Source organism: Pongo abelii, chromosome 16, assembly GCF_028885655.2.
Source record: "Pongo abelii isolate AG06213 chromosome 16, NHGRI_mPonAbe1-v2.0_pri, whole genome shotgun sequence".
Classification (NCBI taxonomy): Eukaryota; Metazoa; Chordata; class Mammalia; order Primates; family Hominidae; genus Pongo; species Pongo abelii.
This window is the reverse complement of record NC_072001.2, coordinates 70,334,550-70,361,138: the sequence shown is the minus strand read 5'-3', so window position 1 is coordinate 70,361,138 and position 26,589 is coordinate 70,334,550. Positions and strand designations below refer to the sequence as shown.

General features: G+C 44.9%; 2 protein-coding genes across 12 annotated transcripts in view; one reads left to right on the top strand and one right to left on the bottom strand.

Annotated features, from left to right (window-relative positions):
* The window catches only part of AAGAB (alpha and gamma adaptin binding protein), a 59,119-nt gene extending 50,341 nt beyond the window's left edge, over positions 1-8,778 (top strand). For 5 of the 7 annotated variants that reach the window (XM_063715982.1, XM_063715984.1, XM_063715983.1 and 2 more), the window contains 5 exons: positions 216-298; positions 1,102-1,198; positions 5,622-5,726; positions 6,184-6,233; positions 6,886-8,109. In XM_063715982.1, the coding sequence (XP_063572052.1) occupies positions 216-298; positions 1,102-1,198; positions 5,622-5,726; positions 6,184-6,233; positions 6,886-6,963 (413 nt within the window). In that variant the 3' untranslated portion in view covers positions 6,964-8,109. 7 annotated transcript variants of the gene reach the window in all.
* A 5,824-nt stretch (positions 8,779-14,602) lies between these two features.
* SMAD3 (SMAD family member 3) overlaps positions 14,603-26,589 on the bottom strand; it is a 129,567-nt gene continuing 117,580 nt past the window's right edge. For 4 of the 5 annotated variants that reach the window (XM_002825585.6, XM_054531612.2, XM_063716192.1 and 1 more), the window contains exons 7-9: positions 24,880-25,017; positions 22,244-22,388; positions 14,603-19,325 (exon numbers count right to left, since the gene is read on the bottom strand). In XM_002825585.6, the coding sequence (XP_002825631.1) occupies positions 19,202-19,325; positions 22,244-22,388; positions 24,880-25,017 (407 nt within the window). In that variant the 3' untranslated portion in view covers positions 14,603-19,201. Of the gene's footprint in view, positions 19,326-22,243; positions 22,389-22,622; positions 22,734-24,879; positions 25,018-26,589 lie in introns of all 5 variants that reach the window. The other variant, XM_054531611.2, reaches the window with a different exon arrangement.

Here is a 26,589-nt window from a genome sequence, read left to right as displayed (position 1 = left end):
GATCACTTGAGCCCAGGACTTCAAGGTTGCACTGAGCTGTGATTGTGCCACTGCACTCTAGCCTGGGCTACAGAGTGAGACCCTGTCTCAAAAAAATATATATATGTAGTTAAAACTTTGGTAACAAATAAGTAGCCTTTGTTTCATCATCATAGCCATTTGAACAGTTTAAAATGTAAATGACAGATTGCAGTGATTGTATTTTTCCTTTTCAGATAGGAACCAAGGCTTTAGCCTTCTCAACTCGTTGACTGGAACAAACCATAGCATTGGGTCAGCAGATCCCTGTCACCCAGAGGTAAAGGTTTTTCTTGGATCTTTTTTCCCTCTTTGGCTTTAATTTCTCCTTGTCATTATGAATCTTGACATATTCACCATTGTTTTCCTTTCCATTTAAAAGGTGACAGAGAATGTTAAAAATAGATGAAAGGAAGGTCTAAAACAGCCCTTGCTAAAGCAGTAAGCCCTTTCAAGATGTTTACAGCTTTGGTTTTATTTTTACTAGGGTGCTTTCTAAAATATGCTAGGATTTCCCTGAGGCATTAATTTGCCTTCAGATCTTTAAATAGAAAATAAAATTCATGGTGCTTTTTTAGTACTTCCTGTGTAAAAGACCTTGGCAAATCTGAGGCAAGGTCCCTGTCCTCAATGAGCTTGTAGTCCAGTTTCAACCCTGCATCCTTAAGAACTTTGTTCCAGGTTTACCTTGGTCAGCAGCTGGAGCCAAGAGCAAATTATATAGTGCCACATTGTCTTTCCAGGGATCTTTTTCAACAGCCTCTGAGCTATTTGTGTTACGATTGTGTTACATTTTCACATTTTGAATATAACATGGATCTTACATGAGACAAACAAAAAACATGTTTCAGTAGTCTAAAGCAAAATCAACGCTTTCTAGTTCTTCCTTGGGGGAAAGTACTCCTGGGTTAGTTAAGTTTTAGCCTTTTATTTTTTTAATGTGATCTTGCTCTTCTTTCTTTGCCTCCAGTTCCTATTACTCTTTTCTCAAGCCAACCAAGGACTGAAAGTGTGAGCTTTTTTGGATTTAGTTCTGAAATAGTCTACGATTAAATTGTTGCTTATGTGTATTTTCCTCAACAGCAACCCCATTTGCCAGCAGCAGATAGGACTGAATCCCTCTCTGATCATCGGGGTGGTGCCTCTAACACAACAGATGCCCAGGTTGATAGCATTGTGGGTAAGTTCCTCCTTTGGCTGCCAAGAGAGCGCTTTGTGCAACTTGGAATAGGTATCTGGGCAGAAATCATTGAGGGGGAAATTGACTTTAAACACAGAGAAGGGAAAAAAAATTGGTAGTATACCACACATGAATGTGAGCCTTGCCAGTGGCTATCAGAAAAAGGAAGAAGAATAAATACATAACAAATATGTGGGTACCATTTTCTCTTTATTTCTCCTAGCAGGATCTTGATTCAGATAATCTTAGCCAAGGCAGACCGAACCAGGTGGCGAAACAGCTAGCTCTGTATCACGTAGTTTTTTCATAATATTTAACAGAAGTCAGAATCAATGGTGACAAGAATAATACAACTTTATATTTATAAGCCCTTCCACATCCTTTTAAAGTTCTTTTATATCCCCTTTCTCATTTGGTAACGAAGTTTTGCAGAGAAGTTTAATAACTTGTCCAAGGACATCTAGCAAGAAGGGCCTGGAGCTGAAGCTGGAATCCAATATGCTGTCCAAAAGCCAGAAAACCAAGGAGCTTACTTGACAATAACTATAAATCTTCTTTCGCTGGGGAACTACTGATATTCCTACTTTGTCTTTATGCTACAGAGGCCTCATGTGCAGTAATAAATTTTTAAAACTCTTTTTTCTTATTATGAGATAATTCATGTAGAAAACTCAAGTGATTGGTTATAGAAACATATGAAGAAGAAAAAATTATGTATAATTTTTTTTCTCTCCAGTTTATTCAACCTTATCCTCTCAATTGAATCCTTCCCATTGGCTTTTAAACCTGCCAAAGTCTCTGCCATTAAAACAAACTAGTAATCACACTGAAGTGGGTGGGGACTTCAAGCACTAACCTAAGTAACTTTGGAAAACAGTAATTGGACTAGATACCATAAGGCTAAAAACAAAAATAACTGAACACAGATACCGAACTCTACTTTGTAAATTTGTTTGTTATAGGGGTATGGCTCAGAAGTTCTGAAATTTTGTATATAGATATTTTATACACCACACATATACCGACATATAGAAAATAAAAAATATAGATAGAGCTAGGTTTCTCACTGCCAGAGGAAAAAGATTACAAATAAGGAAAAGGGAAGGCCGAGATGTACCCTTTGGTACTGGATTGGAATCTAATGTATCAGTATGAACTCATGGCTTTAAAAATATACTTACAGTTAAGAAAATAAATATAGATGTGTGTGTGTATGCGTGTATTAGTATACACACATATATTTCCTAGTTCTGTCCACTGAGAGGCCTAGAAGCAACAATACCGCCATAGCAGTGGACACACTTAGCACTCAGATCTTGCTTTCTTTTTGTGTGTGTGTGTTGTTGTGTTTTTGTTTTTGTTTGAGATGGAGTTTCGCTCTTGTTGCCCAGGGTGGAGTGCAGTGGCGCGATCTCGGCTCACCGCAGTCTCGCTTCCTGGGTTCAAGCGATTCTCCTGCCTCAGCCTCCTGAGTGGCTGGGATTACAGGCATGCACCACCACGCCCAGCTAATTTTTTTTTTTTTTTTTTTTTTTTAGTGGAGACGGGGTTTCTGCATGTCGGTCAGGCTGGTCTCAAACTCCCGACCTCAGGTGATCCACCTGCCTCGACCTCCCAAAGTGCTTGGATTACAGGCGTGAGCCACTGCGCCTGGCCAGATCTTGCTTTCTAAATACCATTCTCCAATAAAAGGAACTAGGGCTCCTTGGAGAAGTGGTTGATTCCAGGACTTGGGCAAGAAAAATACAGGATGACCCTGGAGCATCTCATGGTACCAGAAATTAAGAAAATTCCCAAAAAAGAATGGGGACATGTTGAAAGGGCATAGGGACCAACCTGAAAGAGCTTCCAGTGGCTAAATCTGGAACAATTTGACCAGCAAAGTAGATTAATATAGTATTGGGTTATAACCCATACAGTAAGCTAAGTATCCATGAGTTCATACTAATATAAATAAATAATTGAATAAACAAATGAGAAAGAAAGGACAGCATCTCCTTACGGAAGAATCCCAAGTAATAAATATAGAAGGAATGAGGAAAATAGAAAGCCATCATTAGGCACAAAACACAGTAATAGTACTTGGTAGCATAGGTGAAAGTTTGAGGAGAAGTAGTATATCTGCATAGTCTAAAAGTATCTCTCTCAAGATATTTATTTATTACAAAGGGGAAAATAGTAACTTTATACTGGAGAAACTCATCGGATACCAGCCACTTTAATTATGTAATGAAGGTTAACATCACTGGTAATAAGACATATTGACATAATAACCCCCCTGATAGGATGCAGTGAGAAGGTAATCTCACCAAAAATGCATAACTGCAATCTAATAATAAGAAAACATCTGACAAACCCAGTTAAGGGACATTATACAAAATAACTGACATACAAGTGTTAAAGTCGTGAAAGACAGTGAAAGACTGAGGAACTGTCACAAATTGGAGAAGACTAAGGAGATTTGACAACTAAATTCCATGTAGGATCTTGGAACAGAAAAAGGATATTAGTGGAAAAACCGATGAAGTCTATGGCATGGTTAATGGCATTATACCAATATTAACTTCTTGATTTTTATAATTGTACTATAGTCATAAAAGATGTTAACACTAGGGGAAAGTGGGTGAAGAGCATATAGGAACTCTGTATACTATTTTTGCAAGGTTTTTTTTAAAGACTAAACTAAGAAAAAAATTTAAGGCAAAACCAAATCAATAAAAACCAAACACTTCCTCGACCCCACATCTTCCTTCTTATCTCTTTACTAAACTTGTTTCCATTCCTCACCTCCCATTTGCTCCTCACCTCACTCATGTCTGTCTTTTGCCCCTGGTGTGCCACTACAACAGCTCTGTGCAAAGGCCAACAATGACCTCCATGCCGCTAAATCGGGTAGATATTTTCCAGTCCTCATCTTGACCTCGTGGCAGCATTCAGTGTTACAGATCAACTCCTCTTTGAAACATTATCTTCCCATGCCTCACCCAACACGATGTCGCCTGGTTTTCTTCCTACTTCTCTGATTATTCTTTCTCTTTCTTTGGTAGATACCCTCCATTACCCAGCCTTTAAATATTGTCATTCTTCATTGCTGCATTTCAACTCTTCCAAATCTATATTTAGGCATGGAGTGATTCTGTCTACATTAACAGCTCAATTACTGTGTATACACAGATAAATCACAAACTTTTATCTTCAGCCCTATATACCAACTTCCTACATGACATGTCCATTGAACGAAAGCAAATATATTAACCAAGATGCGTTTTTAACACCAAATTGTCTATATGGCATTGTGATAGATGCAAATAATTATAAGTCATCATCCTATCTTCATGGAGCTTAGTCTAAAAATATAGAGATAGGACCTATAATGTAATGGTTAAGGTCATAGTCATTGGAGTCCTGTACAGCTGGGTTCAAATCATGGCTTTATCACTAGTAATGGCCTTACCTTGAGTAAATTAACCTCTGTTGGCATTAGTTTCCTCTTCTGTAAAATAACGGTGATAAATCTTTCCTCATAGGGCTGTTGCAAAGCTGCAATGGAACCATGTAAGTTAAAGCATTCAGTGGTGCAGATCCAAAGCAAATTCTTTCTTATGGTAGTAGTATTTATTAAAGTAGTGGTGGAGAAATGTTAGAATACAAGGTAATATATGCAAGTGCTAAGACAGTTCTAGAAACAATAAGTGTAGAAAGAATTCTAAGGAAGGAGACCTGTGAAACTGGGATGGGCAGGGAAGACATTCTAAATGTAGTGGGCCTGGAGTGGAGAAGGAGTTAAAATTCTGATGAAAAACAAACTTTAATAAAGAAGCAGGGTACCAAGGTAGAAACAGTAAAAGATTTGTAGTAAGAAAATATGAATTTAAATCAGCTGTACCTCTGAATAGCTGTAATTTTAGATGAGTTCATTTTTAGATACAGGTTTTTTTTTATATCATTTCTGTTATTCTCAATGTTATCTGTTCTAATCACCTTTTATAGTGGTTGTTGGTAATAGATGTGAAAATATTTGTTGTACAGTAAAATATGGCATAAACTTTAGTCATTATTGGGGAATCAGTGTACCTTAGTGGAGTGAGTATGCTTTCAGAGTTGGAAACACCTGCGTCTGAATCCACTTACTAGCTGTCACCTTGGCAAGTCACTTCAACTCTGAGATGTGGTTTTCTTATCTTTAAAATGGAAATAGTACTCCTTACCTCATCACAATGTTGTGAGGATAAAATAGTTACTCTTTATTTGTGAGGGCCCACTAGCAGCCAAGCAGGGTGAGGCACCGTGAGCTGTAAAGCTGGTATACACTGGGCCTTCGATCAGTGGTGACTTCATCAAGGTTAGCATTTGCCTTAGGATTCTCTGAATGTAGCACATATGCAAATAATGTGACAGATAATGTAACAAATCCGTATTTCAGATCCCATGTTAGATCTGGATATTCAGGAATTAGCCAGTCTTACCACTGGAGGAGGAGATGTGGAGAATTTTGAAAGACTCTTTTCAAAGTTAAAGGAAATGAAAGGTAATCAGATCCATTATGTCTAATACGTTCCCATGTTGATGCTTGTCTGTTTTACGTAGTAGCATTTTATTTTGTTAACTGCTGGATTGCGTTCCTTGTTCTGGTCTCAGCTGTCTTGAGAAACTTAGCTACTCCTGGGACTTGGTACAAAAAAAAAAAATTCCCTGGGGAAAATTTTTCCGTCTTCATTCTCTTTCCTTTTACTTTTCCTGCTTTTGCCTTCTTCTGTTTCTTTCAATGTGTTAACATAAGGTGGAAACTGTAAGATCCCTACCAATTTACTCACATCATTCCCATCTGTAAAATTTAGAAGACTTAAACTTCCTAATACATGTAATGACTACATCATAAACATGTCTTTGAAACCCATCTCCTGTCTTCTAGTGTTAGAGTATTCATATACTCCAGTTTATCCTGTGCTATTAGACAAATTTCTTAAGATATATTTTCCCCCTAGACAAGGCTGCGACACTTCCTCACGAGCAAAGAAAAGTGCATGCAGAAAAGGTGAGACAATCAGCCAGGTATTTATTGAGTACCTATAAAAGGTCCAGTGCTATTATTATAATTATATATCACACTTGTGTATTTCTGAAGGGCCTTAGTGTGAGCTTTTCATTGAATATTAACTTCTAACTAATTAAATATTTATACAGTAATAGTATAGTTGCTGCAGTCAAATCAAGATTTTTCACCTGTATGGTGAGTGATGTGGAACCTTCATTGAGACTCAGGATGTTTGCCTTTCTAACTATTGGGCCAGAAAACTCTTAGTTATTTTGTTTTATTATTACCAACACAACACATGCTATTGGCAGGAAACTTGTATGGTTGATGGTGTTCCCTGATATGAATGTGTCATAATTTATCCTGTTCCCTTTTGGACATTTAGCTCATGTGCATTTTTTGCTTCTATAAATAACAAGCTGTGCATGTCTTTACACATCATCTTTGTATACAACTCTAAATATATCCTTGGTATAAATTTCTAGATGTGGCGATCATGGGTCAAATGGTATTCAAGGGTTCTGGTATGTGTTGCCAGGGGACTGGAGGGCAACGTGCAGAATTTTAGGTCTCAGTCAGTTTAAGGTATGACATATGAAACAAGCTGAAATGTAGCTATTGCCTAAAATTTGTTGCATGCTTCTCTCCACAGGTGGCCAAAGCATTCTGGATGGCAATCGGGGGAGACAGAGATGAAATTGAAGGCCTTTCATCTGATGAAGAGCACTAAATTATTTATACTAGGGTTTGACTAACAAAGATGCTAGCTGTGTCTGAGATACCTCTCTACTCAGCCCAGTCATATTTTGCCAAAATTGCCCTTATCATGTTGGCTGCCTGACTTGTTTATAGGGTCCCCTTAATTTTAGTTTTTAGTAGGAGGTTAAGGAGAAATCTTTTCTTTCCTCAGTATATTGTAAGAGAGTGAGGAATACAGTGATAGTAATGAGTGAGGATTTCTTAAATATACTTTTTTTTTGTTCTAGGAATGAGGGTAGGATAAATCTCAGAGGTCTGTGTGATTTACTCAAGTTGAAGACAACCTCCAGGCCATTCCTGGTCAACCTTTTAAGTAGCATTTCCAGCATTCACACTTGATACTGCACATCAGGAGTTGTGTCACCTTTCCTGGGTGATTTGGGTTTTCTCCATTCGAGGAGCTTATAGCTCTGAGCTATGATGCTTTTATTGGGAGGAAAGGAGGCAGCTGCAGAATTGATGTGAGCTATGTGGGGCCGAAGTCTCAGCCCGCAGCTAAGTCTCTACCTAAGAAAATGCCTCTGGGCATTCTTTTGAAGTATAGTGTCTGAGCTCATGCTAAGAATCAAAAAGCCAGTGTGGATTTTTAGACTGTAATAAATGAGGCAAAGGATTTCTGTTCCAGTGGGAATAAAACCTCTCTACTGAGTTGTGGGGGATATGTTGCATGTTAGAGAGAACCTTAAGGAGTCCTTGTATGGGCCATGGAGACAGTGTGTGATAATATACTGTGATTTTCATGAAGAAACTCTTCCGCATTAGAGTTCTCCCCTGCTGCTTGAGATGCCAGAGCTCTGTTGTCACACACCCACAAACCAAGGCACATTTCCCCCTTTCTCTTTAAAGCCAAAGAGAGATCACTGCCAAAGTGGGAGCACTAAGGGGTGGGTGGGGAAGTGAAATGTTAGGCGATGAATTCCTGAGCACCTTGTTTTTCTTCCAAGGTTCATAGCTCCTCTCTGCCCTTCCAAGCCTGTAACCTTGGGGGACTATCTTTTGTTCTTTATCTTTTGTCTTGTTTGAGTGGGTCAGCCCCAGAGGAACTGATAAGCAAATGGCAAGTTTTTAAAGGAAGAGTGGAAAGTACTGCAAATAAAAATCCTTATTTGTTTTTGTAGACTTTGTAGTGCATATCATTAGCCCTCACTGTGATCATTAGTGCTGTGGCTCTGAACTGGCACATAGTACAGTGGATGGAAGGTGCCCGCACACCAGCTGAGAACTGGTTCTGGCCTAGGTGGGCTCTAGAACCATTTACACAGCATGAAAGAAACAGGTTGGGTTAGAAGCAGAAAGAAATAAGGCTCATACCCCTCCAGACACTACCTTATAAGCACTGCAGAAACTGAAACAGATGGCAGAAGGAATGGAATGCTACAGGGGCCAGCAGGAGTGACCACAGGGAGGAGACAGCTCAGTGACTGGAGCATTCAGGAAGAGGCTTTCCAGGGAACACTGGACATTGCTTAGTGACCTTTTGTTCCTTCCTTTTTTTTTTTTTTCTTTTAGTGTTCTGAAAGACTTTGAGTCTGTGGTTCACCACCAGCCCATCAGTGTTTCTTTGAGGTGATTGCATTAGGGAAGTTGGCTCTGGGGTTGCAAAAAAAAAAAAAAAAAAAAAAAAAAAAAAAAAAAAAAAAAGGTGGAACATGTTTTCCTTAAAATATGGAAGGTTTTAGAAAATATACTAGGCCATCTGGTTAGAAAAAACGACCAGACTAGAAAAAGCTGTGAATTTGATTTTGTAGATTAAACAAAGCCAGATGATTAAAATGTGATTTATTTATAAACTGTGCTAATGTCTATTATTATGATTTTGTGGTTTTTTATCAGGAGGTATGAGTGAGGGAAGCTGTATATCCTTCATTGGATTAGACATATATAGTGAATAGTGGAAGAGTCTGTCAAGTTCACTATTTTGGAATTTACCCTGCATATGTAATGTCGTGTTTTTAAGACCTCAGCTATGTAGGGATATTGGCCTCTTCTAGGGACATATGGGATGAAGGTCTCTAGTGAAATCTACTAAAAGCCCATGTTAGAATAGTGATCATGAGCTAACACTACAGTAATAGCTGCAGTCTATCTAAAGTGACCTATGTTCATGCTACCACAAGTTGTTACAGAATTGCCAGCTGGAATTTAAAATAAGAGACTTGGTTTTTGGTTGTTTTTTCCTTAAACATTTCTCGATTTGCATAACATAGTGTTTGGCACATAGTAGGCCCTTAGTTTTGGTTGTAAAGTATGGTTTGTGTTTGATGAATATGATCACAAAGTTTGAAGATCCATACATAAGTGCTGGAAGGTAAGGGAAGACAAGAATAAACATTTTTCCCCTGAGAAAATCATGTGTTATGTAATAATTTTAGAGTGATGAAGACATAGATATTTTTATAATTTTAAAATATGCCATCCTGCCAGAGTATGAGAAGATTGACAGAACCAGTTTGCTTGCTCTCTATTTATAGAACTTGGCCACGTCTAATTCAGAGAAGCTAGAGATTCAAGGAAGCTAGGCTTAGATGGTTGAGTAATATGGGATGTGGTTCAAGGACCATAGAGCATGTTAGGCCATTCCTGCAAACTACTTCTAACATGTGAAATGTGATATATGGCTAATTTCCTGGTCCCACTGTGGAGAGGTCGGGATCAACATTTTTGCTATGGCTTGTCAGATTCCTTTAACCTTGGGCCAGTCTCTTAACAATGGCCACTGAGAGAGCATGTGGAATGCCCCTTGCCTTGCCTTGGCCTGCCATGGAAAAACAGTCTTAGAAGAATCACTGTCTAAGGATAAGATGAGAGCTCTGTAAACTATTCTGAGCTTCAGCGTTTGCTGATGTAAAGCTAAATTTAGCAAACGTGTCCAGTGTGGTCAGACGTTCTGATTCATTAGGGGTTCTGATTCATTGAACGTTCTGATTGATGGAGACAAGAGTTTCAGTGAATGTTCTAATGCATTAGATTTGCTCTTCACTCTCCCTGCCGCCCCTGTTAATTTTACAATAGACAATTTAGCTACAGCATTATGTCATTAAGTACCAAATCTTATTAGAGGACTATAGGTGGAGTAAGTGTAAAAAATCTGGTCATGTGTACTGAACCCAGTTCTGTGTTAGTACAAGGTTAGTTTGAAAACAACCCCCTATTAACTTTCCCGTAATTTGTTATGTCTCATGAAAGTAGAATGCTGACTGTGCATGGCATAATTCTAGTATTTTCGATTCCACTCAGGGTTTAGTGATCCATCCTGGCACCTTTGGCATGTAAGCTCTTAAAGAAAACGTCTTAGAAATCCTCTAAATTTCATACTTTGGCATTACATATGCCTGTTAACATCACAAAGCTTGCTCTTAATGTAGGTATCTTTACTCAGAATTAAGTTCTAGCATAGGAAGTATCTTGCTCTATTCTAAGTTGTTTCTGTGGTTTGCAGAAGAATTAACAAAAAAGGTAACAGCAATAGCGTATTCCCACTCTTAGGGGTTTACAGTTCTACTTTGTTTCCTTTTGAAAACATTGTGATTCAAAACCTGGCCCTAATGGTTATTACTGCATCTTTGGAACACAGGCCTGGGGTTAAAAAGAAAAAAAAAACTTTAAAACCCCTTTCTGTGTATCCATTGTTATGCCCAAACACTTCCTCCGCACAACTACAGATCTGGGAGGCATAACCAGGCACCCAAAGCTGCTTGCTTATGCCCAGTTTACTGACTAGGAAGCCTCTTGGGTTCTCTCTAATGAAGGAAGTGTCCAATCATTGCTCCTGCCCTTGCTATTATCAACCAGGTGGCTTTAATGCTATTACACAAAAATGTGGACTAAGGCCTAGGGTAGGAACTTTATGGAAACAACAGCATAGTTTAGGAGAGAAAAGATTCTTTTAATCTGAATTCCAAGGACATGGCCTGCAACAATCATGCTTCCCCAGGAAATTCTCAGGACGTCATTAATGGTGAAGTTAGACGGCCTTAAATTTGTTCCTTCTACCCTGGTGAGAGCAGAAACAAGAACTCAGGGTCCAGCCAACACTGACTGTGAACGTTGTTGGTGCCAGAATCTGAGCTAGGTGTGGCAGAGGACACAGACTTGAGTCAGGATGTAGTTTCTCCTTTCCATGAGCTCAGAGTCCAACTCAGGTGGGAGCAGGGGGCAAACCAGACAAGGTCACAAAAGACAATGCCAAGACAGCATGTGAAGAGTGCTGTGACCAGCCCTAATGGCTGTGGGAAGGAGAGAACACAGTGGGTTGGGGAGAACAGGAAGTGCATCTTAGAGCAGTGGTTCTCAGAAGTGAGTCTATGTCACAGTCACCTGGAAGGCCCCACCACAGAGTTGCGGCTTCAGTAGGCCTGCCGTGGGGCCTGAGAATTTGCATCTTTAACATCTGTGTGATACCAATGCTGCTGGTTCGGTCCTGGGACCCACTTTGAGAACCACTGACTTAGGGGAAATAATGCTGCTTGGGTTGAGCTAGAAGGATAAAGGATTGGGACAAATAGGTGAGTGGAGGCAGCAAAGTTGTTGGAGTTATGGCTTGAACAAAGGTATGGAAAGAAGAGTGAGGGGATGTGCTGGGAAAATGCAAGGAGTCCACATAGAGAAATGGTGGCAGATGAGGATGGGGTGATGCTGGAGGGGACCTTGTAGAGTCTGTGCCTACTCTGGAGGTAAGTGAGGAGCCAAAGGTTTTGAGCAGAAAAGGCATCTAACCATAATTACATTCCAGGAAAACGTGGCAGCAGTATTAGCAGTTTTTCTGTCTAACCAATTAGCTGTGTTGAGAAAGAGTCTGAGGCTGAGGATGGACCCAACCCTGTGATGAGTGGTTTTTGCCATGGATAGAAATAGAGAAGAAGGGAATTTTGCCATATATTTGCTATCCCTGGACTACAGGGACACAGATTAGGAGAATTTTGGAATAGCTGTGATAGCAGGTAATCAGGAACTATATTCCTTCAGTCATATATAAGGACTTGCTGTAAGCACTGCGGAAATGTATATAAAATATACTGCTAAGATAGAATCTACTAGATACGGACACTGATTCATTTACTCGGCAAAAATATGTGGTGGCCAAAAAGAAGCCAGGGATAAGAGAATAAAATGTAAACTCTGCTCTCAAGGAACTCACAGCCTAGAGAGGGGACTGTGGCAACAGAGATAGATGTTCATGAGAGGCTTCCTGGAGGAGATGTCTGAATGGAGGCACAAAGCATTAGTAAAAGTTAGCCAGGCGAACTGGTGGCGTGCTGGGGAGCAGGGGGTGGGCCAGGGAGGAGAAGTTGATGTTCTAAGCACAAGCAGCCATGAAGTCAAGGATGATCCATGAGGACCGCGAGTTGCCGGGTTGTAGAGGATAAGGCAGGGAGTGGTGAATGCTAGGTAAGGGCAAAGGAGGGCCAAGTGCTCCAGGGCAAAGACCTTAGAATGTGTGCAGTGGACTAGGGGAAGCATCTATGGTCAGATTGGTTACTGGGGGCAGTATGAAGGGTGCCTTTACAGGAAAGCCATCTGGAGGCTAAGGAGCCCCGTTAGGATGCTGGTGCAGTTGTCCAGGCACTAGAGGACCTGCAGTTTAGGGCGGTGCAAGTGGGACTAGAGCAGAGAGATTAGAGAAGCGGGACTGTGTGGAGGTGGGGAGCAGAGGACTGGTGGACCGCTGTAGCTTCTGTGGATGTAGGTTGGGTCAATGGTCATGTCTAAAACTGCTGAAGGCCAGAGGAGAGGGATGGTTTTAAGAGAAACCATGAATTCTGTTTATTTGATTGTGAGTTTGAGGTACTTGTGGCCCTTCCATGTGCCAGCAGCCAGCAGTCAGCTGGACATGAGTCTGAAGCTCGGGATTAAAAAGTCTGGGCTGTAAGTACTGATTTGGGAGTCATTAGCATTTATGTGGCTTGAAATCATCAGGGTAGATGAGATCACTTAGGGAGGAGTCAGCAGAACAGTGGTCTGGGAATACCAACAAGGAAGCAGGCAGAAGAGGTGTAGGCCCAAGAAAAAGAGCAGATTGTACGAGAGCGCCAAGGAGAACCGGGAAGTTCAGGGAGTAGGACCTTTCCAAAAGGGAGATGGCAGCAGCAGAGGTGATGGAGAGCAAGGAAAAGAAATGCGTCAAGCTGCTCTGGGCTTGGAAAATGGGAGGGAGGAGGCCACTGATAAAAACTGGGGAAGCAGAAAAGGGAGCTGGCTCAAGTGAGGTGGGAAGATGATTCACTTTGGGGGCGCTGTGTTTTGGATCACGTCTAACAAATAGCTGGAATTTTAAAATCGTGCATCTCAAGGAACGGGTTGGGTTAAAAGGACTGGTTGGGGTCAGCTGTTGAGAACTATAGGCTACATAAACCCTTGAGGAAAGCTGTTAAGGGGGTAGGAAGGTGGAAGAACCAACCAAATCATCATAAAGGCAGGAATTTGATGCAGTTCTCAGAGGCCAAATCTATAGGCCCTTACAGTGCAAGGTGTTTAGATGCTGGTGAGGTCCTTAGGAGGACTGCTGCAGATGTGGTCACACCAGAGGATTACTCCAACCCATTTCATCCTTCTCCCCCGAACTCTGCTTATTCAGACTCTTAAAACCCAAAAGGCATTTTACTTTTTTTTTTTTTTTTGAGAGTGTCTCACTCTGTTGCCCAGGCTGGAGTGTAGTGGTGTGATCTCAGTTCACTGCAACCTCCGCCTCCTGGGTTCAAGCGATTCTCCCATCTCAGCCTCCCAAGTAGCTGGGACTACAGGCGTGCACCACCACACCCAGCTAATTTTTGTATTTTTTGGTAGAGACGGGGTTTTGCCATGTTGGCTAGGCTGGTCTTGAACTCCTGACCTCGAGTGATCTGCCTGTCTCTGCCTCCCAAAGTGCTGGAATTACAGGTGTTGGGCCACCACGCCTGGCCAACATTTTACATTTTAATCAGCGTTTTTCTTTATCCATTCTTTATCCACATTATCTTCTGGGGTCAGTGTAAGATCTAGCCAAGGAAACAACTTTGAAGTTCCTTTCTCCTTGGGCGTTTTGAATTCAAAATGAATTTTCACAGGTGCTAACAGTCATCTGAGCTGGCAGATGTAGAACCAAGTTACTTGTGAACCTCCATGCCTGTGGGAAGACAAATCTGGTGGCATTTAAGACACCATGACAATATGGAGGCATCAGACTAGGAGGGACTAGCAGAGGCAAGAGGTGGCAGGGCTTGAGGTTGGGTTGGTGTCACTCAGTCATTTGCCAAAGGCCTCGGGGTACAGAGGAAGTTAAATATAAAATGGCACTGCAGAGATAGCATCAGTGGGACACATGGTGTTTAGGTTTGCGGAATAGCGAGATATACCCATTGAGAAACTTTCGACCTTTGTGCAGATGGCCCGGGGCTTCTGCTGGCACTGCATGTTGCCCTTGGTGAGTGAATGAGGGCAGCTGGGTATTACATGAGGACCACAGCAGAATGTGGCCTGGCACATCATTGGTTAAGGTATATCTGGGCTTACAGACATTTTCCTCTGGTCCTCCTGAGCCCTGAAGTCCCTGGGACCCCTCTGGGCTCCCTTTTAAATCTTCTCTCCACCCACAGACAGCAGCAAGAATCAGACTGAGTTCCTGGCACAGGAGCTTTTCCATGAAAAGTTTATTAGAAGGGCACTTAGAAGAGGAAGAGAGGGAACGAGAGGACACAAATCTTTAATAGGGGTACAATGCTTAAACAGGTGCTCTGCTTTTAAGATAAAAAAGTTAGAAAAATCTAAAACACTATAAATACATACATGCTTTTTACAAAGTTATTAAAAGGTCAGGCTGGCCGAATAGTGAAGGTAATCAACATAGTCAATGTTCTATTCCCCATCCCTTCACACACATCAAAGTAAAAGTCCAGAACAGCCGAGTTGCAACAGCAGCAGTGAAGGTGAGTGAAGGCTTCTTGGATAGATGGCTCCATCTCTCTGTAATGCTTTCACCCCTAGCAAGGGAGTGGGGCTTGGTTCAGAGGACCCTTGTGGAAGGGCCCAGATTTGACTCAGAGCTGTTTTTACACGCGGCCACTTGTTTAGCCAGCCTGGTTTGGTGTTTCTGGATGCTGAGCCAAAAAGCCACTACACCCTCCACCAACATTCAGAACTGGCTGTGCCCCAACTCTTCCAGCCACTGTCCTTGGGAGGAGAGACCTTTCCAACTTTCTTAAAAAAAATTAAATAGTTATCTGTCTGAATGGTTTTAAGAAATTATTACATAAATATAAAAACACCAGAATACTAGAGTATACATTACTTCTGCATTAAAAAAAAATCCATTATAGAATCACTGAGAATTTCTCAATCCAGTTTACATGAGGCAAGTTTCTTTTCTATGATAGCTCTGTTTTTGAAAAGTTGCCTGTTAAGCCCATCATCTCCCCACCAACATCTCCCCATGGGAGATGCTTCATCATCATTTTGGATCCATGTCCTCTTGCGTACGTTTTTCTGCTTTCCCTACCCACTTAAGAAGCGGCTGGTGCTCCTTAAACCGTGATGAAAATACATTGTGAAGACTGTTACCTGAAAGGGGCCTACAAGGGAACATTTTTGCCACACAGACAGTACAGCTTCGCTGTGTTGAGGTTCTGGTAAAATGGGGACACGTATATTTTGGGGGAACTCCCAACTCTAGCCAAGTCACACAGTAAGAAACAGGGTCCAGGGCTAAACGGGTACCCTCTCTTGCTGCTGGTATCCCCCTTGGTGAACAGTCCTACAAGCAGCCTGCAGATTCTTCTCCCTACAGCTCCTGTAAGGACGAAGGAGTGGTGTAACCTGAGCTCTGGCCCTGTGGAGACCCTCATGAGGCCTGAGGCTAAGAATGAAACAGATTTTTGCTTCTTCCCCAGATTACTTACATACGTGCATGCCATGCACACACTACTTCAAACCTTTCTGTAGTCTTGAGTAAAAGCATTTAGCCTGGAATATGTCCAAACTCTAGGAAGCAAAGGGGAGATGGAGAAAAATAAACTAAGCACACGATATGTGCTATAGCTCACTTCAGTATATTAACAATGGCTTAAAAAAATCACCATGGTCAATAAAAAAAAAAAAAATACAACACAGACAACATAAGGACAGTGGAGATGTCTGCCAGCAGCCTTGCCCTCATGTGTGCTCTTCCTAAGAGTCAAAGTCCCTGCTTCTGACTCTAGGCTTGTCTCAAAATGTCAGGTCTACAGCCTGCCAGGAAGGTGGCCAACTGAGATGATGTTCCAGCACAGGCCTGTAATCCAAACCGGCTGGGGTAGCTACCTACGTATGCGCTGGAAGGATCTGAGTTACTAAATTGGGAAGAAGTGAGGTGGGGAGGGGAGAGAGGAAAGGGAATAAAAGTTGGCTCCTTGGAAGGTGCTGAAGACAAGGATCTATGTCCCAGTGCTAGCTACACTTGGGTCAGTCTCAGCACAAGCTGCAAGGTGAAGATGTCATGGCAGGGAGCCCAGGGCAGGGGCAACACACACAGTCGTGTTACCTAGATGAACACCACTTAAAACTGCTATCCAGTCACCAGCACTCCTCTAGAAATGCCCTGGTTTCCTCATGCCCTTTTCAACTGTCCTTTAAAAAAGTGTTTCAATATACAAATGCCATTCATACAACAGGATTTTAAAACTAAGAAAACTAGCTTGTGGCTTCAAGGAAGGATACTAATGTTACATACACTCAGAGTATTTATATAGCGCTCTAAGGTGGGAATGGCACCATCTCCTAACCTCTTAGGTGTGATCAAATTTATTTTCAGTGATGCCACAGGTGGGTTTGCCTACAATCCCACACATCCTCCTCTGGTGGTCTAGTCTATAAAGAAAAAGGGCCAAGGAAGTAGCCTTTGGAAAAACACAGAACTCAAACTTCGTGCTCCTAGAAGTAGCCTTCAGGTCTGAGCAATGAGGGTTCTAAGACACCATCCAAATGCAGCCAAACGTGTCATTTCACCACATTCAAAGTTCATAACCTACCAAAGTATAGGCTTTTTTTTTTCCCTTCACCTGGAATAAGACAGGACTTCCATAGAGCACTGGATCACCAGAATCGGGCTGTGCCTGAAGCTAGTTCCCAAGTACCCAGAGGGCTGTGTGCCACAGGAAGCCCTCATAGGATCGTGCAGCAGGTGGAGAATGCAGGCCCTCGGAAACTGCTGCCCATGGCTTTTAGGAGAGGAACCATGACTGCTCTAGCAGAAGCCAAAATGGAATATTTGTGTCCTGGGTCTCAGAGCTGGCTGGGAACATGAACACATGTACAGGAGGTTCAGGGGGCTTCCTGTGTAAGAAACAGGTCACAGATCATTTCACACCAGGCACATACTTCAGACTCACAGTATTTGGCCCTCTCAGAGGAAGTGAGGGGTTTTGTATTGTCTCTGGGTTCTGAGTCAATACTCCTTCGAGAAGACTCACACAAGTCTGTCAAGGTGCTCCTTCTGTCTCTTCCTGTGTCCTCAGGAGGCTTGGGGAGCAGCTGTCCTACCTGGAAACCTCATGGCTAGAACTTCAGAGGCACAGGACCCTGCAGGTGAGGCATCAGGAAGCCTCTCTATCTCCCTCTAACATCAGAAATCTCATCACATTTGAGGTGTATGACTTGCCAAAAGTATATACACTTCTTTCCCTTCACCTGGAATAAAGCAGGACTTCCATAGGAAATCCCTTGATTTTTCCTGCTACAAATTCATGCAAAAACGTGGGATAGGTCATTTTATACAAAAACAGCAGCAAAGAATAAAGTACCAATTGAAGGTGGCAGTTCTGTCTATTGTGTTCTGCAAAAGATTGGGAAAAGAAGAGGACTCTTTTTTCTTTTTTCCAGTTGAAATAATTTAGACTAGTTTTCTCCCTAATTGCTGCTGGGAGCAGTACTTGTTACACAATACAACTGCTATAGTTGTCACTGATGATCTTTTACCGGGAGCTAGATCATCTTATATCCCAGGGGGAAGATGACAGACCTCTTTGTACCAAGCCTGCAATTTTCAAAGGTGTAAAAATATTTTAATAGCCCTTTTCATTTGCCTATGTTGGCCTGAGATGTTTCCCTTCTGGTGAATTTGCTTCTGTAAATTTCAGCTTGCAAAAGTGCTGGCAGGTGTCTCTTCAACAAAACCTGGAAAAACTTCACCTCAGGAGAGAGAAGGGAGAGAAGCAGTTGCTGGGTCTCACTCAGGTTTCCCAGTCAATGTGCCAGCCCAGGATTTTTGAAGAAAATATATAAACCAAACATTTAAAAGAGCATATGATAAAGTTGATTTAATGAATGCAACTGACTACATAAACCAATATAGCCGTATGCATCAGAATCTGGAGCAAGCTCTTACAGATGACTGGAGACGCACCCAGTGTGGTGCTGCCTGAGACCAAATGCCATCCCACGACAAGGGCCTCCTGCTTCATAAGAACACTTACCGTCATTCGAATCTCTTTGAGATTAATGTGATAATAGACACTATACATTGCATACGCACTGGGCCTCAGCAGATCCTTCCAACTTTTCAAAGTGAAAAAGGACAAACGTAAGTGAGTTTTTAAAGAGGTGGCGCTCATCAATTTTTCCCGCTGTACTGCGTGCAGGTTCTGCTGAACACGCACCTTCCAATCAGTATGTTCTGAGAGGGGAGGGAGACAGACAAACTCCCTCCCTCCCCATCCCAAGTCTATCCAGCTCACGAGGGGCAAGGTCTGCTGGAGTGGTGGGGCTGGGCTGGGAATGTTCACTGGAAGAGGCACTGTCACAAGCATCAGAGAGCTGGGCATGAGGTCTGCATGGCCCTGTGGGCTCTTCCTACCTAGAACGCCCTTCCAAGGTGAACACCACACTGCAGTCCTAGACAGAGGGGTGTTTCTGGTTGGACTGTGACATCCCAGAAAGCTGTCACTCAAAAAAGGAGTCTGGGGGGAGGGGGCCGGTGGTGTAATACTACCTGTTCTGCTCACTTAAGCCACCAGAGCAGACGCCACTTCTTGCCCTTCAAAGTGGGGCCAAAGGGTAAATGTGTTTGGCAGACACAGCTGTTCATAACATCCACCTCTGGGTTTGCTCGTGTGTTTCAGAAAACAGGTGGGTGCACCCCTTCAGTTGAGGGAGAAAGATTTCTTCTTCCTTGACAACAATGGGTTGAGTAGAGTTCCGATTTTCTCCACCTCCTGCATGGCCATTTTCCCCAAGCCCGCCCTCCCCTACCATACTTAATGTCTCTAAGACACACTGGAACAGCGGATGCTTGGGGAGCCCATCTGGGTGAGGACCTTGTCAAGCCACTGCAAAGGCCCATTCAGGTGCAGCTCGATCCAGCAGGGGGTACTGGTCACAGTCTGTCTCCTGTAAGAAATAGGGAAAGGGGTGGGGTGGGGGACTTAAAAAATCTCCAGGGGGCTACACAAGTCAGAAAGCTTTTTCTGCTTTGGTGACAGTCATCTTCCCAAAGCCAGAGAGATATACTACCTTGTTAGATGCTGTCCTAGAAGCGGTACCAATAACTTGCTGAAACTACCAGGCCAAACTCCTCCACCCAGGGAGGACTTTGGGTAAATTAAGTTCTCTTGAGGGGGAAGGAAGTCGACTTTGGCAAAGAGTTAAATATGTAAAGTCAATTGCAGTGTACCCCAGAGGCCCACCAGTTACTGTAACAGGCCCCCTAATAGAGGAGACCTCCATCCTCAGCAAAGGGCTTCCTGGCTCCTATCTGTACCAAATGGGCACGTGCCGCTCCCCTATCTCGAAATCCGGGCCCAGCCCCAGCAGGCCACGATGACGTGTGTCTGTCTGATTGAGGGGTGTTTTTTACAAAGCGCCAACAGTGTCCGCATGCCTTCGGTTCCCAATGTGCTGATATAATTCTCATCTATGGCCTTATTTTGGAAAATCTTACAAGCAGAACGAGCCATGGAACAATTACTGGAAAAAAACAAGGCACACCACACGTTTCTTTTCCCCAAAGCACTTTGTCTAAATTCAGGCTAGTTGATGACGCAGCTTGCAGGCAGGCTCCCAAAGGCCTCCACTGAGCAAAGGCTATCTGCTGAGGCTGGAGTCGCTGGTGCCAGCTGGAGGTGAGAGATGTGGGCCCTGGGCCCTGCTTTCAGCCACCTCACAGAGAGAAGAGCTGAAACCTTACTCTCCTTGGCCCAAGAGGCAGGAGGACGACAAGGCTGTTCTGGGAAGGGGCCGCGCCCGCCCGTCAGGCTGCTGTGCAGTGCTGCCAGGCAGCGGTGACGCGGTGGGCCGCAGAGGACTGGGTGTGCTGGCAGGACATCCCGCATGGTGATACAGTGTCCCCAGGGAAAGGCTCTGCCACCAAAGAGCCTCTTCCTAGCACTTGGAGCGGGAGAGCTGCAATGCCACACCAGGAACAGTGTTGCTGTCTTGAGGGCACCGCCCTCCTTGCTTAGCCTCTACTTTGCTTGTGTAGCAGGGAGGTTGAGAAATGGGCCTGCACACAGACCCTGGGGTGTCTGCACGAGCGAGGGTACCTGAGTGTGGCCCTCCGGACTACAATCTGGTATAAGAAGAGCAAATGGACATCCCCTTGCTCTTTTCCACTGCAGTCCATCTTTAAATGTTTCCCTTCTCCACTAAAAAAAAGATTAATTTTCTAACCTTTCACTCCTGTTCCCTAAATGAGCTAAGCCAGGGCTAAAAGACTGCTTAAAACATTTCTCTGGCTAGACCTTTGGGCCTAGGCTGATCTCTTCAGGCCATAACATAGTTGTAAGTTCTTTTGAGGTCTGACCACTTTGATTGCTCCACTGGTCACTCCTGGATTTCAGAGACACCCCAGAGACCAAGGGGCTATGTTCCCTGACACCCTGGGGCAGACGCAGAAGAACAGCAGCTAAAATACGGTATGTGGAAGAGGAGGATTTTACAGAACGAAAGCCTCTAATGAGAATCTGACTTTCCATAAGTCATGCTCATCTGGATTTCATTACAAACGGTGGCCCAAGGCCAATATTGAAATGGGTTTGGCCTGAGTGCAGCATGACTGCAAAACAAAATGGATTCCAAACATCTGGAAAAATGAAGAGAAGGGGAGAGTAGCTTGCAAGGCGCTGGCTCTAGCTGACGTGTGGGCACCTCTGCATCTGCCACAGGAGCTGGCGGCTGGCAGGGGGGAGTGTGGAGCAGAAGGCGGGGGGACACAGCCCTGCCTCTCAGCAAACTTTTGTCCGTGAGTGGAAAGAAAAGGGACTGGATTCTCTAAATCTAAAGCAGGATGGCCTGAGAGATTCAACCAAGCATACCAGGTAGACCTGACTATATCAGGGTCATGTTTAAACCAGTATCTAGGGCCGGGCATGGTGGTTCACGCCTGTAGTCCCAGCACTTTGGGAGGCCGAGGCAGGTGGGTCACCTGAGCTCAGGAGTTCGAGACCACCCTAGGCAACATGGTGAAACCCCCGCTCTACTAAAATACAAAAAATTAGCCAGGCGTGGTAGCACGCACCTGTAGTCCCAGCTACTTGGGAGGCTGAGGCACGTACTGGAGGCAGAGATTGCAGTAAGCCAAGATGGTGCCACTCACTTCAGCTTGGATGCTTGGATGACAGACTGAGACTCCATCTCAAAAAAAAAAAAAAAAAAAAAAAAAAAGAAAAAAAAAGAAAAGAAAAAGAAACCAGTATCTAGGACTCTAAATGTCATTCCTCAGCGAGAAAATTTTGTTCCTTTATAACTACCCAAATCTCCTCCTCCCTTCCCTGACTCTCAGTTTTAATATCCTGGGCTCCTCAGCATCACCAGGGTCCCTGAGTCAGAAATGGAGCAACAGAGGAGGAAAGGAACAATGAGCTGAAGACCTAACTTCCTGAAGAGGGTCATCCTAAAGCCATCTGCCTAAAATGAAGACTAAGGAAGAAGCCAAGAGGGCAGAGTTCTAGACACAGCTCTTCTACCAGTGTGACTGCAGGCAAGTCACTCTCCCTCCCTGGGCCCTAGTTCTCTCATCTGTACGGATGATGCTGACATCCCCACCCAGGGCTGGGATGAGGATAAGATGGAGCGTGTGTTTACAGTGCCTACAGCTGTTCGGTGCCAGCAAACATCGTTCTGCAATTCCTCATCATCTGCTGTTGCCCCGGCCCCTCCTGCCTGCCAGGCCTTGGCCTCTCTCTGATCTGTGGTCTCTCTGCTCTTGACGCTAGGGCTGGCCTAGCTCATCTCTGAGGAGCCCTGCCTGCTCTGCTGTCCAGAGTCACCTGGAGTTGGGTCCCCTGATGTAGGCAGCACCCATAACTGACCTGTATTCTGCTCCCCAGCCTTTGACAAAGCTCATGCGGATGGTGCACATTCGGGTCAACTGGTAGACAGCCTCAAAGCCCTGGTTGACAGACTGGGCCAGGAGGGCAGCGAACTCCTGGTTGTTGAAGATCTTCAGGTTGCATCCTGCCAAAAACACAGAAACAGGGCTGTGGGGATGGAAGTGGCCAGGTCCGTTGCTCCCCTCGTAGATAAAGCAAGTCTTGGACCCCCTAGACCAGCCTCATTTATACAGCTCCAGGGACATATGGTGTGTGATGCATTTGCCACACACTCCACACTCAGTACCATGCAAAGGGAAGGCCAACTCAGTCCCTCCCCTTGAACCCACCTCCTCACTGGGAGGTGCCGCTGACATACCTGCAAGGGGAGATGGAAGGCTGGCCCACAAGCTCCAACTCCCAGAGCAGGGAGAAGTCTTCAAAGTGGGCTTCCGAGAATAGGGAGATGGTGTGGAGAGGGGGGCCTTTCCTTGGGCAAAGGGGCCAGGGGACAGAGAGATAAGGGACCTGGGCCAGGTTGCCCATGCTGTGTGGGGTCTGGTCACCCACCTAGGAACAGGAGCTCTGGCCGTTCCACAGCAGGCAGTGCCAGCAGAGATGGGCTGGCCGAAAGGCTACTGGGCCTGCCGTCCCCACAGAAAGCTTGGCAGAGGGCCCAGGGCACCCTCCACCTGGGCTCCTCTGATGAATACACCTGGTGCTAGGACTAGGAGGTAAGGACAGATCTGGGCCAAATTTTGGCCTCTGGGTACCAGGCTGGTGGAGGTGACATTCACAGCTAAGTGAAGGTGTGCATCTAATTCTCCAGACAGTAAAACTAAAGACAGTCACAAATAAAGTTTAAAATAAATGTTGTTTGAAGTCTTACTGCCTGAGTGCCAGGAATGTGTCAACCAGAAAAATAAAGACAAAAGCACATGCCGGAAATAACCAAAAGGTGAGCTGGGGTGACGCTTATGAATGAGCCAACAGCAGGCTCCTGTTCTTGCTGTGTGACTCTGAGCTGGTCGCTTTCTCCTGGGGACCCTGTGACTCTGTATAATGAGGGGCTGGCCTCAGAGGTCCTTCCAGCTCTGACATTCTATGAGCTGACAAACAACACCAGAGCCAACTCAGCCCTCACCCAAAAGATGGGGGTGGGACCGGGGAATGGAGGAGGCAGAAGGCCAAGAGCGTCACTGAGCTTCCTCTTCTTCATTCTCTCCAAGGACAAGGGTGGTGGAACAGGGCTGAACCTGGGCCCTGACGCCCTGCAGAGCCAAGAAGCAGAAGAGCACCAAACTTGAGAGTCCATCAGCCCTAGGCCCCATCCCGGCTTGGCCACTTACTAGCTGTGTGTGCTTGGGCAGGTGGCTGAAACTCTCTGAACTTGTCTCTCAAAGCGTCTCCTTAGTTATAGAGCCAGAGAGTAAGTGGTAAGGACTAAATGAGGTCAAAGATCAGAATATACTCTATAAATGCGACCACAAAATGCTCTGGAAACCTGGTATGCTATTATCATTTCAGACTTTCTGCATTTAAAGTTTCCCTGCCCGTGGTCTACCACTTCTCCACTACCATCTACTACTCAGTGGGCAGGAAAGGGCATGCCACACAGGTGCCACAGGCAATGGCCTGGCCAGGTTACCTGCTCCACTAGCCTGTCACAGGCCATGTTCTGTGGGCTGCCTACACAGTGGCTGCAGGTCCCGTGAAAAGTGGACTTTGGCTGGGGCTTTCTGCCTTGGTTTCCTGAGGAAAGAGGCCTTAGATGGGATCAGCCACCTGCCTGATCTTGCTGTCCAGGCATGGCTCTGTCCAAACCACTCTTGGGGGTGCAGCCTGACACCTCTTCTTGTGGTACAAGAAGGGTCACTCAGAAAACCCTCAGCAGTTCCCTAGAGTCAAACTCTCTGGTGTCCTTCCGTGGCCTCATGCTGTTGTGCTTTTGAAACATTTCCCCTGACGGTCTGATATGTGGCCCTCCTCCAGCCAGAGAGCTACCGATCCACGTCCTGCCCTCCATTACCTCAGGCCCTTTGCCTGGGCTGCTCCCCCTGTCTAGAATGCCCTCCCTGTGCCTAGTGCCTACCTATCCTTCAGGATCTGGATGCTTCTCCTCCATGAAGACTTCCCTGATCCATCCCAACAGCTAAATGGGCCTTGTCTCTACCCGGGCTGCTGGCTTGGTGCTTGGCACCCCTCCCTTATTATATTGAACTCATCCGTGTCTTTGTCTTCTGTGCTCTGCAGGTTTGTAAGGTCTGCGGGAGCAGAGCAGGGCCACATCTACCTCTTCATCCCCTACAGCACCTGGCACGGAGCCCCGCATGCTGTTTGTGCAATGAGTGAGTGAAGAAAGGAAGCCATACTGCCTGAGCATCTACGCACAGGGCAACGGGCAGGTACCCACAGGTTAAAGGCAGACCCATCAGATGCTACATTCTGCTCCCTGGAAGTTCAGGGAAAGCACAGTTAGATCTGTGGGCATAGAGAAAACCTAATCGAATCACCTCCAGATTGACAATGCAATCACTAGTGAGCAGAAACGGTGAGAAAGGTGGACTCTCTCCAGCATCCCAGGCATGCACTCGGAGAGGGACCTTAAGGCAGGGGTACCTGTGTGGCTGGTTTACCTGGTGGGATCTTGCAGACGGTGGCCGGGTGCCAGCCATAGCGCTGGTTACAGTTGGGAGACTGGACAAAAATAGCGCTGTCACTGAGGCACTCTGCGAAGACCTCCCCTCCGATGTAGTAGAGCCGCACGCCTCTTCCTACAGAGATTCAGGTTAGACTGGACAGGGTGCCTTTGCTTACACACAATGGCCCTGGGGCCACCTGAGGCTTGCAAAGGAGGCAGAGCGGCAGGGCTGCTCCCAGTGACTGACAGCTTCCCCAGGCAAACAGGCCCCAAAGCCCAAGCCTAAAGTAGGGGAAATGGGCACTGCTGGATTCCCAAAGCCAAGGGAGGCAGACGACAAGAGATGGGCACACGGGATAGGTCTCAGTGACAGCCTTTGCCACTGAGTAGGCATGGGCCTCAGTCAAGTTCTTCACCCTCTGAGCCTTCATTTGTGTCTACGATAGGGACGGGGCCAGGTGCGGTGGCTCACACCTGTAATCCCAGAGCTTTAGGAAGGCAAGGTGGGAGGATCACTTGAGGCCAGGAGTTCAAGGCCAGCCTGGGCAACGTAATGAGACTTCATCTCTACAAAAACATTTTTTTTTAATTAACTGGGTATAGTGGCATATCCTTGTAGTCCTAGCTGCTTGGGAGGCTGAGGTGAGTGGATTGCTTGAGCCCAGGGGTTCAAGACTGCAGTGAGCTCCCATCACGCCACTGCACTCCAGCCTGGGAGACAAGGTGAGACCCTAACTCCAAAAAAAAAAAAAAGGAATGATGATAACCTCTACCCTTGTAGGATTACTGTGAGACACACAGTAAGCGCCTGGTGTCAGCTTTTCTTGCTGCTACTGCTACTACTACCCCACTACTATTTGGTCTCTTCACGCTCCAAGATTCAGAGATTCATTCAGTAAACCTTCAGGGCTCCTTTTGACACAGCAGACACCCCAAGGAGCCCTTTATTGCAGGGATGGTTTAATGCTACGCCCTTATTTTTTTCTTCCCTCAATGCATTTTTCTAAAACATTCCAGAGGTTTATATCATTTACTTTTCTTTCATCTCTTAAATCCACTCCAGATGGGCAGAAATTATTTTTAAATTGGCTCTGCAACTCAAACAGTTGCGTAAACTCTGACAATGAGCTCTTTGCTCGGCCAGGGGATGGTCCCTTCTCCTGCAAGGGAAAGTCTCTGTTCCATTCCTGGGGAAGAAGCTCAGAGGTCAGAACACGGAGCCAGATGTTACAGGTCCAGCATCAGGTGGGGTGAACACGAGGTGACCGACCGATGCATCACTGGATGTCCCCTGTCCTGCCTCCTATTCCCACTACTGTCCCCTTCCTCCAACCACTCCCTTTTTCTGGCTTTAGTTCTGCAGGGTGCTGGTGGCTCAGAGTCCACAGGAGGGATGACTTCCTGGCTGTCCACAACTGTATCATGTCAGTAAGAGCAGAAGGCAGAGGTGGGGGTCTGAAGACCCAGACCAAAAATGTTTGTTTCATTTCAGTAACTTAAAAAAAATAGGCCGGGCGTGGTGGCTCACACCTGTAATCCCAGTACATTGGGATGCTGAGGTGGACAGATCACCTGAGGTCAGGAGTTCGAGACTAGCCTGGCCCATGTGGTGAATCCCTGTATCTACTAAAAATACAAAAAATTAGCCGGGTGTGGTGGCACGCGCCTGTAATCCCAGCTACTCAGGAGGCTGAGGCAGGAGAAT